Source organism: Dermacentor andersoni, chromosome 7, assembly GCF_023375885.2.
Source record: "Dermacentor andersoni chromosome 7, qqDerAnde1_hic_scaffold, whole genome shotgun sequence".
Lineage (NCBI taxonomy): Eukaryota > Metazoa > Arthropoda > Arachnida > Ixodida > Ixodidae > Dermacentor > Dermacentor andersoni.
The window spans coordinates 177,684,394-177,697,821 of NC_092820.1; the positions used below are offsets into that span (position 1 = coordinate 177,684,394).

Below are 13,428 nucleotides of genomic sequence, written 5' to 3' on the forward strand. Positions count from 1 at the left end.
AACAGCCAAAGCTCGGTGCCTTTCTTGCACCTGAATAAACTTTTGCTTCACTGGATAGATTGTATTTTGACTTCCTCGCAGCTGTGGCGCAATTAGAGCTCAACTGCTTTAGCTTTTCTCAAGTGATCGCTTATATTGAATTGCCACTTATAACGAGAATTTTTTCGCTGTCCCGCTGACTTCGTTATAACGAGGGATTACTGTACAATGACAAACTGTTCAGGCATCCAATCTCTCTTGAAAATGGTGTGGTAGCGACGCACGATGTGCCTTTCTTGTTGATTGCAATGCCTTCATTAATTTACAATACATCACAACAGTCTCATCACCTGCACCTTGCCCCCTTTTTCTGCACTGCTGTCTGCACACTTTAAATGACTATATGTGGGACTATTCAACTAACTACAGTCAGCAAAACCATGTAGGAAATATTTACACTGCCAGGAATACATAGCAGCCTGTGATAAAAACAACAGAGCAGCACTTTGTTTTGATCCGATACCTTTCGTCTATTCCGAGGCTGTGTGGATTAGTCCGGGCACAGACATCCCGAACACTGTTGCTGAGGTGGAAACTGCAGTACATCTCGAATATTGACCTAAACGTTGGCCTTGGTCGACCTAAAACGAAAATATTGTCTTAGATGTGGGTTTTAACGTCCTGAAACTGCACAGTTATGATAATCTATAGTGGAGGGCTCTGGATTAATGTTGAACAGATGGAGCTCCTTAATGAACACCTAAAGCATAATACGCAAGCATTTTTTGCACTGCACTCTCATTGGCTGGGATGCTTCTACTGTGCTCAGCAGCACCAAACCACTGAGCCACCACCAGTGGCAGGTAAACAAACACTTGTGCAGAAACCACCGTCAATGATTAACAATATAAGCAAATGGCTGTGCACTTGTAGAAACCTATTCGCTTTATTAAAAGGATGACAGAGTATAGTACTTGTTGCAGTAGGGTAGCACTTGTTTCATGGCACGATTTCATAGAGAATAGAGTCGTTAACCAGCACATCTGTAGTGGATTTAGATGTAGCAGCTGTAGGAAGCTTTACACATAAACCGATTCGTAATATATGTGTTATCTCTAGCGGTGCAAGCGCAGGTGTGAAAGGCGGCCGCCATCCTCCTCTCGTGCTGGAGCCCACTATTGCACCTGCCACATAAGGAGAGGGCTATCCTTGTCAAGCGCTCCACTACAGCATCCAAACCTTCAGACGCCACACATGTGACCGCGCATGCATCTCAAAAGAGCTAGTTGGCATTCGACAATGTCTGTTACCCGATAGCATGTGCCCTTTGCATCGGTGTCTTTTTCTTGGAAAGTCTCTGACCACCAACCACAAAAGAGGCAGCCAAGGCCATTGAAATTGACAAAATTGCAAATGACATGTTTGCAGATGACTGATAATCTGTTGACAACTGATGAATTCCTAATTGCTGTCCTAAGCCGATGCACACTGCTCTGGCATACAGCGTCACACGGCTGCTTACTTGTAGCATCAGCAGCCAACAGTCGCACCACCACCCTGTAACTTCTCCGCGGTCAAGTCGGCCATTGAATTCGTTTAACTCTCTTTGTGAGCGCTGCTGTAGCGCACTCCTTTTACATACTTGTTAGCGTTTTGTGGCAGAACGTTGAAATGCAGAAAAATAGCTAGGAAAAATGTAGTGAGCTGGAAACTGTTGGCAACGGTATTTTCAAATGCAATGCGCAGTTTCACATTCAAGCTTACGTAATTATGCAAGTGTTAATTTAGGTCACTGTTTTTTACTGATTGGCTAATCAATCGTAACAAGGAAAATTCCTGTTTGGGCAAGGCTAACAAAACATCGTTAGTCCCATTCGCATATCTTGAAGCACTTTTTTTAGTAGCTTGGCCTGCTTTATAACGCTTTAAAATAATAATCATGTTTGTTGTTTAAGTTCTTTCGTGTAATACCAAGTGCAATACAATCTTAGTGACATATTGTTTAGACTTCTTCTTGCTTGCATTGTTCAAAAAACAATACCATGGTAGAAATCATTTCAATGCAGCAAACTTGCGGTTGCAATATTAGGTTCAAGAAGCAACTCGGAATGTTGTCTGAAGCAAGCCGAAGTTTTGACAGTCATGCCCATGCTGGATAGGAATCGTTATGGATGCCAGTGCCAAATTCCTCTCTAGTAGTTTTGGTACCTACTCCTACACCCAACCCCCAAATGATGACAACACGCATGAGCCAAATCACCTTGTCTTGCCACGTAAGAAATGCACTCCTTTTGAACAAGTGTATCTGCAGCAAGTGTCCTGATTTCTGGTGTTGTTGCATACACAGCAGAGTAGAGGAACAAAGGAATCAGCTGCACTATACCGTAATACCTGCAATGACAAAAAAAAAAAAAAATTATATATATATATACATACATGCATACATACACACACACACATTTATATAATTGTATAAATATATACAACAATGCCTTAGTGCAGCAAAAACAGTCGCTGCAGGTACACATCACATATATCTGCAGATGACTGTTGTGTGCTATTTCATCGCTGCAACAGCCCTTGGTAACGGTTTTTGAAATTCTCAAATGCAACAGGGCATTTAATTGCACTGTTAGGCGAATTTAGCCTACACTGCAAGTTTATTGGAGTAGTGATAACTGTGGCTGTTACCTCAGTTCAGGCTTATCGGTGGGCTCCAAATCAGTGAACAAATAGCAGCGCAAACTGACGAGACGAGCAGGCGACGCACGCATGCGCTCACTTGCAACTATTACTTACGGAAGTGTACAAAATGTATACCATGACACACAAAAATAAACAGATATACAACAATTGCAAGCAAGTGTGTGCCGCTTAATTGGAACAGGCAGATGCAAAATGAAAGACTAAAAGAGCGCTATTATAACATTAACTCGGACATTTCCTGGCATTTGGGAATACACTGCCAAGATTGTGAATGCGTACCACATTTTGACGGTACATACAACAGTGCTTAGCTGCTCCTCTGGAAAGATGACAAGATTAATAGTTGAAGCAGTAAAGACAGTAAAGATAGATAAACTGGGTGACACATGTGTAAACATGGCATTCCTGATGCTGACTGAAAAAGAGAAACAATTTCTTGGTAAGTAAGTGTTGAGCAATAAGCAGTTCTGAGTAAGCGGTGAACACATGCACATTATTGTTATATCTGTTGCTTTATTTTTGTGTGTCGCATCTATCCTATACATTTGGTACACTTCAGAAAAAAAAATAGTTGAAAATGAAAGTCTGCGCATGTGTGCCTTGCCTACTCCTCTTGTCCTCATCAGTTCGCGCTTTTATTCGTTCACTATGTTACCTCGGGCTCTGTAGCAGGCACACAAGCTGGTACAGTCCAGTCACACGGATGGCGTGTGGCAGCGGGAGAAATTAAGGGGCAAGTGATGTGTCACTAAACTTGTGAAAAATCACCTGTGCGTGTTGTACATAGCATTGTTAGACCTGCAGGAAATAGTGCATTCATCTATTCACAGCAAGGGCTGTGTAAAAAAATGATCTAAAGGCTTACATGCAGAAAAGCGAGTTCATCATGCATCTCCAAGATTGCACCAGTTTGGTGCATAACGTGTGATAACAGGCAGTCACAAAAAGCTCACCTTGAACAGACTGCTCTGTAATATGGCATCAATTTGCTTTTGCTAAAGCTCATGACTATATTAAGTGCCATCAAGCCGCATGCAACTCTTGGCGACTTGACAAATAAGGCACTTAAAAGGGCCCCTCACCAGGCCACATAGCAAATTTTGTTTATACCTTTTTTGGTTATATGCCTTCAAGGGAGCGTTTTACCGCAACAGTTCTTCAAACTGGTTCATTATTAGCCGAGATAGAAACCATGTCTTGAACCCACGATTACAGGAACCAAGCTTCACTGCCAACATCAACACACTCGCTACTTGCCCCGTCTAGCCTGCGCAAGCAAAATTCCTTCCCTGCATTTTCCCATACTAGAGCTGGAGGATCGCGTCGCGTACATATCACGGTCTCTGCCTTCCTTTTCTTTTATTTACTTTTTTTCTCGCATTCTTGGTGCGCGGCGCACTTATGGTGATGGTCTTGTGCCCGAGCCTGCAAGCGAGCGCATTTGTTTTGTTTTGGTCTCTGCACAATCTTGGGAGCTGTGTACGAGAACAGCTGCTTCTGCGAAATGGATCCCTCGGTGTGCGCATGTTTGGAGAGCTGCAACACTGTGCTGGACCACAATACACAATGACATAGTTTCATCCTCTGTGAGCGTGACTGCACGACATGGGAACAAGCAGATGCAACAGAAGTACATCTCTCATGCTACGGTACAAGGTAAAACAGACATGCAAACATTCATTCGGTTTGTATGTATTATTATTTCTCTTAACTTTAAAGTGATGTCATAGTACTGCCATTTACGTAACCGCACTTGTGCGACCAACATCTGACTGTCCCGTTGCGAGTGTGGTGCCTGTGAGGAGAAGGGCGCACACAGCGTTTGGTTTGAAATTTCAGCTCTTTTCGCAGTGGTGTAATACTTTGCAGACACTATCATTTGCGCCCTTTGTGTGCAGTGCGCTTGTCAGCCCAAATGGCCAGACCTGGTGAGGGGTTGTTTAAAAGAGTTTTGACACATATTTTTGAACTTGTAGAGACTCTACCACGTTTCTTGCAGCTAAAAGGAAGACATTGAGTGAGCAAGTATGAATGTTGAACGCTTGTAAGGTATTTTAATTTTATAATAAAGTTCATTTCAGAACGACAGACCTGGGGTCATCAGCAAAGTAACAGGATGGATAAGTGAGTGCTTGTGCCTTCTTTGTCTCTTACTTCATCCCACATTTTTTATGAGCGGTCAACTGACGTTACGACATGAATTAAAGTTTGACAACATCGTGCTGCAACAAGGCCAGGGACGATGACGTTGCTCACAAAGAAATAAACCAGAATTGTGGCTGTGGTCGTGTGGCATCCGCAGTGACCACAGAATATCGTGATGATATCCACCTCCTCTGTAATGAAACAAGAACGGTTTCGTAGAAACGGGTACCGTGAACGCCAAATGAATGGAACACGGGTACCAACTTAGATTGGCCGCCCAGAGGTACAATGTTGACAAAACTGCTTAAATGGAACACTTTTTTGTGAACTCCAGTTATATGGTACTGGAATTGAAGCTAAGCTACCATGTACTTCCTAGGCTGTAATACCACATACAAAACATGAACAGTACGACAACCATATAAAATGTTCATGCTAAACAGTCAAGAAAATCCAATCCATCGGGTAGTTGCGCTGCTGTAGCATTAATGGGTGCGGTGTGGTGTTCACACTGCTTAGTTCTCACATTATGCACCTTGTGACTGTGCCAATCAAAAAAGTGAAAGAACAAAGCACACAAAGGGCCTACAACAATGGACATTGTAAAAAGACTACAAGCGCAGCAATGTTTCATATCTTTAAGTCCTTGTTGTCACAGGTAATTAAACACTAAGAGAAGATGCATACTGTTCGTAACTGCAACTTTTTGAAAGACCTTACCCGGGGTGTTACCTGTAGAGAAGATACACCCTGCCTGGAAGTGCAGCTTTTTATTAAAGGACCTGATCCGAGGCGTACATCTCGACATGAACAAACACATGGACTGTTCCTCTGGTTCAAGCATCCATGCAGCGCCAGAGTTTTTATCAGTTGCCCCATTTTGAAAAAGAAGGCAGCAGAGTTGCATCTAAAATGGACATTAATGGCTTATGCACATGCTAGAGATGATATTTGTAATAGATTGCAATGATGTCAATTTGTTGACCACAGAAAAAATTTAAATTCTCAATGCTTTTCAAAAACCAACTTCTTGATTTTGTGCCATTCGCTTAAACGAAACATTTTCCCCTGTCCCTTCGAGTTCAATTTAAGCAGATTCCGTGGTTCTATAGTATATTGTTTAGGGCACTCTGGCACGTCACACAATTTTTTGGGGGGGGGGTTTATTCATTTACTTCCTGAAAAATGACGTGTCAAACGTTATGTCAGTATTTTCTTTAAATGAGATCTGTTAAGCATGCATCCTTTGTGTACACTAAAGCACAACCGACCACAGCCCAAATAATTTCATCAGTATTTGCCTAGGAAACTTCCTAGTACGCAAGGAACACACTATGCGCGTGCAATGTACAGGTGCCAACAAGTGGTATACCCCACGCAGTGGGAGCCGGAGCAACGGCAAACTGCATCGCAACGCCATCTACAGGCAGCATCTGGGATCGACAGCCTATGGGTGCCCTTTATTATCTGCAGGCATGTCGCTTGACTCGTGTCAATGTAGATGGCGTCGCAATGCAGTGTGCATCGAGGCCTTGTCTTCTTCTTCGCCTCAAAAAAGACAAGTCCACTTGTCGAAACGTTGGCTCCTGCTTTCACCTTGTTCACATTTTGCTCATCGTCTCCTGATGCTTAACACTTTTTCCCTCCTTATCTGTGGATCATGTAGCCTGGGAGGAACCATGTGCCACATATGCAGCCCTACGCCTGATCCTCATCTTATGCAAACATGCCGAGCACACTATCAGCATCACACAACACAGTCCCAAGCTCCATTGTCTGGGAAAACAAAGTAGCAAGGGATATACAAGCAAGGTTATAATGTAAATGCCAAAACATCAATGACAAGAAATAACTGCCATCGGAGCACTCACAGCATGTTTCTGATGCACTCTTTGACTAGGCTAACCTCAACGTCTGCTTCAACTGCAATCTTGGCCACATGCCTGAAGCCATCAATGTATGGCAGGATCTGAAATAACCAGGAACAGAATTTACTCCCACTGCAAGAATAAATGCCAGGCAAAGCAAACATTAATGCTGATACATTATTCAATGTAAGCCAGGTGTCAAGAATTCAATTCAGCAGGATTATTCATTAAAGAGGCCCTGCAACACTCTGACCATGGTAAACAAATCGTAGTAGATGGAAGAGAATGCCTCCATGAACACCTGAGCCAAATATTACTCGATTCCATGCAGCGGGGAATGCCTCTGTAGAGATCGGTCATGCTTTCCTACGGCTCCATCAAACCTGTGCCATCTAAACTGCACACAAACACCACTGGCGCCCTCCTACGACTATTGGCTAGATGTGTGAAAACGTTGCAAGCAATATTAACTTTATGAATGACCCCAAAGTGTCTTCAGCATTAACAATGTTCATGATACTTGACGCACTTGACGTGATGCTCAGTGCGAGCGTGGCTAGCACCTCCCCGTTTGGCCGTAGCCTCCGCAGTGCATGCCACTGATGAAGGAGCAGAAGCACTGCTGGGGGGGGATGAAAGGCGACCTTTAAATGCCGCAAACTCCGCTTTTACTGAACACATAGAAAAACTTCTTGCTGCAAAATATTCTTAAAATTGTGTCCTTTCATTTCTTCAATAAAAATTTACTTTATCAATAAATTTCAATAAATTGTACTTCAATAAATAAAAAGTGTTACAGGGCCCTGTTCTGTTAGAATGCCAGATCAGTGACACAAAACAGATGATGATGCCATGTGAAAAGCTCGTGATGTAATTTCTACCATGAACAACATTTTGTCTGAACAAGACATGGCAATACAACTGCCAAGAAAGTCAGGCTAGCAGTTATATACATGACAATTCTCACTAAAACTGTTTTCCAGGCATTGCTGTGTTGCAGACACAATGTTACGTCTGCTCGAAGAAGTAAATATGGTTCATTAATCTGCGAGAAATCTGGCAGATCTTGCAGTTTAGCACAGCAGCAAGGAAAATTTCTGATGCAAAAGAGAATGAATTGGTCAGGTAGCCTAAAGCATGATTTTTGCAAATGGGAGCGAGAAGCTTTGTGGAAAAAAGACCTTGACAGGAGATACGTTCAGCTGCAACTGCATACATCTTCAGAAACAAACCACCAGGAATGTTATTGCACATGCACTGCCATTAAGAATTGTGGTTGAAAAAATAAGAATGAAAAGAAAAAGAGATTTAAAATTTCTTTTTATATAAAAAATCGCCTAAATAGGGGTATACATCCCTAGATCAATAATGACGGCTTGTGTTGGTGATGGCAACAACGGCACGTGCAAGTGGCGCGACAGAAAACGTTCCAAAAAACCCTCCAGGGGAGGGGGTGCAGAAACTTCAGCCAAGAGCGAGGAACGTAAATTCCTTGTCCATCAGACGCACTGACGGGGCACTAGTACGAACAGCGTGAGCATGAATCTGACCAACCTCGAGGATTTCCCTTTCAAGTCTGCCTTTGCATCTGCTTGTAATCTCGGTTTTATCGAAAAAGGCTTTACCGCCACAATCCCAGCAGTGTGCAGGAAGGTGCGCGGCATTGCTCAGGGCCTTTAAAGATGAAGAATGCTCTCTTAGCCTGTCATTTAGACAGCGGTCCCCGTCCGCCCAACTTAAACTTTCCCACAGTTGCGTGGTATCTTATAAAGCACTTCGGTGGCACAAGGGACGAGGGGTTTCGTGTGTTTCTTTTCACAGGCCTTGTTCTTCTTTTGGCTGTTTGCAAGGGTGCACAACCGAGAAAGCTTAAGAGGAGCTGTGAAGACAAGGTCAACACCATGTTTCTGTCTAATCCTTTTTAGGTTCTGTGAAATAATGTGGATATATGGCATCACGACAAACTCATTTGGCCTCTGGCGTGGCGTGGTATTGGGTGAAGCCTGAAGCTTCTTTAAAAGCGTTGTACCCACAGCGACTAGCACATTCGAAGAGAATCCCGAGGCTTTCAGACAAGACACTTGTAAGTCAAAACTATGACCAACCCAGTGTAAGAGGAGTCAAAAGGTAGAATGGCCTTCTTGGAGCACGGCAAATATTCCCAACAGAGGTGTTCGTCACAGTTAAAATAAAGCGCTAAATCTAAAAACCAGAGTGTGCCATTGTCGGGAAGTTCCATTGGGAAAGATAACGAGAGCAAGCATTGTTTGAAATAAAATATTAATTTTTTTTCATTTCATTTATTATACCCCTCAGGGCCAAGGGCATTACGGAGGGGAAGTGGTAAATACAAAATAATGAAGAAGACAAATACAGTTGGTTACATGAGTGTTCAGATGGCACCTGTATAAAAAATATTAGCTAAGGCTTCACGGAACTGTTCACAATTAGTAAGGCCTACAACGTCAGCGGGAAGATGGTTCCAGTCACGTGAGGTTCGCGGCAGGAATGATTGCGAGAAACAGTTAGCACTGCATGACAAAATGCCGACTTTGTACTGATGATCCATGTGACGGGATACATAAATTGGATGGCGGATGAAGTGATCTCGTAGAGTATTATGATGGTACAACTTGTGGAAGAGGGCAATATGAGACACTTTTCTGCGAGATGTCAGCGATGGGAGGCAAAGATTAGATTTCATGTTAGTTATACTCGCTGTGCGGTTGTAGTTAGCAAGAATAAAACGTACAGAGTTATTCTGAACCATCTCGAGGTCGGTGATTAAGTTTTAATGAGCAGGGTCCCATACCAGAGTCGCGTATTCGAGTCTGGGTACTAGTATTAAAGTTTTATATAACAAAAGTTTCAAATTAGTAGGTACGCTGAAAAAGTTGCGACGTAGGTAGCCAAGCATGCGATTAGTGTTTTTAATTATGTTCTCAGTATGAAGAGACCAGCTGAGGTTAGGAGTGATGTAAACACCAAAATATTTACATGAAGAAACTGATTCCAACGACATGTTGTCAATGTAGTACGCGGTATGGTAGATGTTTTCCTATGTTGAATTCCAATGGCGGAGTCGGAGCAGCCGACGGACTCCGCGAGCGAGCACTCGACTCTGCCGCAGAGCAACGCCTCCAGATCCGCGAATGGAACACAACCTGCGCCGCCGGAGCAAGGCGGAAGCGGAAGTTCTATCACTGAGTTACCCAGGATACCTTGCGTGTTGTCATTTTCTTCCGCTGTTTGCTCCCAGCACCGCCGCACCGGTCACTTGTCTCTTCAGCGCCGTTCACCTGTTGTTTTTTTAAAAGTGCGGAATGGATATCTCGCCAAGCGTGCAGCAGCTTTTGCTTCCTTGCGAGTCGTGACCGGTGGCGCCTCCCAGCGGACAAACGTGGTAAAGGAAATACGTCACGCAGAGTTCCGGTCCACTCCGCCGATTTTGGCGGAGCAGCTTTTTCTGCTCCACGGAGTGACTCCCGCTCTGAATCCCCTCAGACTCTCTCATTGGAACACCTTACTCCCGCCCTCACTCTGTCATTGGAACAAACTTGCTCCGAAACGAGCAGAAAAACTTGCTCCGACTCCGCCATTGGAATTCAACACTAAACACACGCATGACTTTGCATTTATTCGTACGTGCGGTCGTACTCGGTCGTACGTGCGGGTTACTCCAAGATGTCCTGCAGTAGGTGCGTCATGCATCTCAAAGAGCACAGTCTGTCGTAGATGTTTTGGCACGACAAGAAGAAGATCAGATCCGTCAGGGAGGAAGTTCCTTCGGTACAGAATGCCGCCCTGGAGGACATATCGGCGAACAGACGCGTCGGTAGGTGTAGAGCACAGACGCTCGATGAGTGCTCGCAGCGGTAGGTCTCGGTACTGCTCATCGGCAATGTTAGCGAATGCAGACACAGAGAAAATGCCGTTGGCGGTACTACTGTCGGCGTCGTCAGGCTCGTCTACTGGGTAACGAGACAGGCAGTCAGCGTCCTTGTGTAGTTGGCCAGATTTGTAGGTGACATTATATGAATATTCTTGGAGGCGTAAGGCCCAGCGACCAAGTCTTCCCGTAGGATCTTTCAGTGAGCATAACCAGCAAAGCGCATGATGGTCTGTGACAACGGAAAAGGGTCAGCCATATAAGTATGGACGGAACTTCGCGACCACCCAAACTAGGGCCAGACACTCACGCTCAGTGATGGAATAGTTGCGCTCGGAGGGTGAGAGGAGCCTGCTGGCGTAAGCGATAACACGGTCGTTGCCGCGCTGGCGTTGTGCCAGTACTGCGCCAATTCCGTGACCGCTGGCATCAGTACGGACTTCGGTAGGTGCAGAAGGATCGAAATGGGCCAGAACAGGAGGCGTTGTGAGAATGTCGATTAGATGCGAGAATGCAGAGGCCTCGTTATCGCCCCACTGGAAAGGGGCGTCTTTTTTCAAAAGCTCGGTTAGTGGTCATGCTATGGCCGCGAAATTTTTCACGAAACGGCGGAAGTAGGAACAAAGGCCGATGAAGCTGCGCACATCCTTGACACACTTCGGAACAGGGAAGTGCGTGACAGCATGGATCTTGCCTGGGTCCGGTTGCACTCCGTTCGCGTCAATGAGATGCCCAAGGACGGTAATCTGGCGACAGCCGAACTGGCACTTCGATGCGTTCAGTTGCAGACTGGCGCGACGAAAAACGTCCAGGACTGCCGAGAGGCGCTCGAGGTGCGTAGCGAACGTTGGAGAGAATACGATAACGTTGTCCAAGTAGCACAGGCACGTGGACCATTTGAAACCGTGAAGAAGGGAGTCCATCATGCGTTCAAAAGTGGCAGGGGCGTTACATAGACCGAATGGCATCACTTTGAATTGATAAAGACCGTCGGGTGTTACAAAAGCAGTCTTCTCGCGGTCGAGATCGTCTACGGCAATCTGCCAGTAGCCGGAGCGGAGGTCAATAGAGGAGAAATAGCGAGCACCGTGGAGGCAGTCAAGGGCGTCATCAATCCGAGGTAGGGGATACAAGTCCTTTCTGGTAACCCTGTTAAGGTGCCGATAGTCCACGCAAAAGCGCGATGAGCCATCCTTCCTTTCTACCAGCACAACAGGTGACGCCCATGGACTATATGACGGTTCAATAATGTTCTTGGCAAGCATTTTGCGAACTTCTACGTGAATAACTTGACATTCAGCTGGTGACACTCGATAGGGGCGGCGATAAATAGGAGGGGCATCGCCGGTATTAATGCGATGTTTGACAGCTGTAGTTTGGGCCAAAGGACGATCGTTAAAGTCAAGAATATCGTGGTAGGAAAACAGAACGCGGAACAGAACGCAGAGCGTGCTTGGACGGCAAGTCGGGCGCAATCATTTTCTGTAAATCAGCGATGGTACAATTTGCCGACGGCGATGGTAGAGGAGTATCGGATGAAGTGTCGTCTACTGCAATGGATGCTATTGAGTGATCCTCGAATGAGCAAAGCTGGGCCAGAGACATCCCGCGTGGCAGCACTTGTGTCGTCAAGCCAAAATTGACCACTGGTAGGCAGACGCAATTCGCCGTAATAGATAAAACTGTATGAGGTACCGTCATCCCGTGTGTAAGGAGGACGTCTTGCATAGGAGCCACGATGTAGTGATCGTCGGGGACTGGTGGGGATGACACTAGGTCAACGTAAGTGAGTGCCGGAGGTGGCAAGCGAGGTGACTGAGGCGTGGTTCAGCGGGATGCAGATCAGGCAGGTCAAGGCGGAGAGTACTGGCGGAACAATCGATGAGAGCAGAATGTGCGGAGAGGAAGTCTAAGCCGAGGATGATGTCGTGGGGACAGTGGGCGACGACTGTGAATAGCACAATTGTGGAGCAATCGGCGAAGGAGACACGGGCGGCACACATACCAATTACGGGGGCTGTTCCGCCATCGGCGACACGGACAACATACGTCGTGGCGGCCGTGATTATTTTTTTCAGGCGGGTACGCAGGTCAGCGCTCATTACCGACAAATGCGCCCCAGTGTTTATAAGAACAGATACAGGAACACCGTCGACTTGCACGTCAAGAGGGTTCAGATGAGTGGGCAACGTCAGTAGAGGATTTGGCGGCGTAGGGAGCAATGCAGCGTCACCTCGAGGCACTGCATCATCTAGTTTTCTGGCTGGGAGCGGCGTCCGAAGGGAGTCGGCGAAAAGGAGCGACGGGGCTGGGGAGAGCGAGATTGTCGTCGTTGGGGTGAAGGTGAACGAGAATAGGGGCGGTTCGGCACAGGAGAGTCAGTGGCGGCATTATCAGAGCGTGCGGCATAGGGACGAGAATGGCCACCTGAGGGGCGAGAGTAGGCAGTATAAGCAGACCGGGTCGGCGAAGTCCAGCGACTTCGACAGTGCCGAGAAATGTGCCCGATGCGACGGCAGTGAAAACAAATGGGCTTGTCGTCAGCAGTGCGCCATTCAGATGGGTTGCGGAAACGTGGTGGGTAAGAAGATGCGGAACGGGGCGGAATCGAAGAAGCCGGATGGGTATCAGGGCGATGGGCCGAGCAGATGGTATGAAGGCCCATGTTTTCGAACTCCTGGTGGACAACTGCCTGGATCAGGGAAACCGTGACTGCAGGTGCGTTGGTGGGGCTGGAGTCGAAGGCAGCCGGATAGGCGGCCTCCATCTCACGCCAGACGATCTTGGTAATATCGCCAGTGTTGTTGGGACGAGGAGCGTCGGCACAGGAAGATGTCGCTG

At 46.1% G+C, this 13,428-nt stretch overlaps 1 protein-coding gene across 5 annotated transcripts in view; it reads right to left on the minus strand.

The window, feature by feature from the left end:
• Positions 1-13,428, minus strand: part of Nprl2 (Nitrogen permease regulator-like 2) — a 67,354-nt gene that overhangs the window by 12,651 nt on the left and 41,275 nt on the right. For all 5 annotated transcript variants that reach the window (XR_011895886.1, XM_050180457.3, XM_050180456.3 and 2 more), the window contains 3 exons: positions 6,702-6,799; positions 2,240-2,370; positions 503-620 (listed from right to left, as the gene is read on the minus strand). Coding sequence is in view for 4 of the 5 variants with exons in the window: in XM_050180457.3 (XP_050036414.1) it covers positions 503-620; positions 2,240-2,370; positions 6,702-6,799 (347 nt within the window). In the remaining variant the exon portion in view is untranslated. The remainder of the gene's footprint in view (positions 1-502; positions 621-2,239; positions 2,371-6,701; positions 6,800-13,428) is intronic.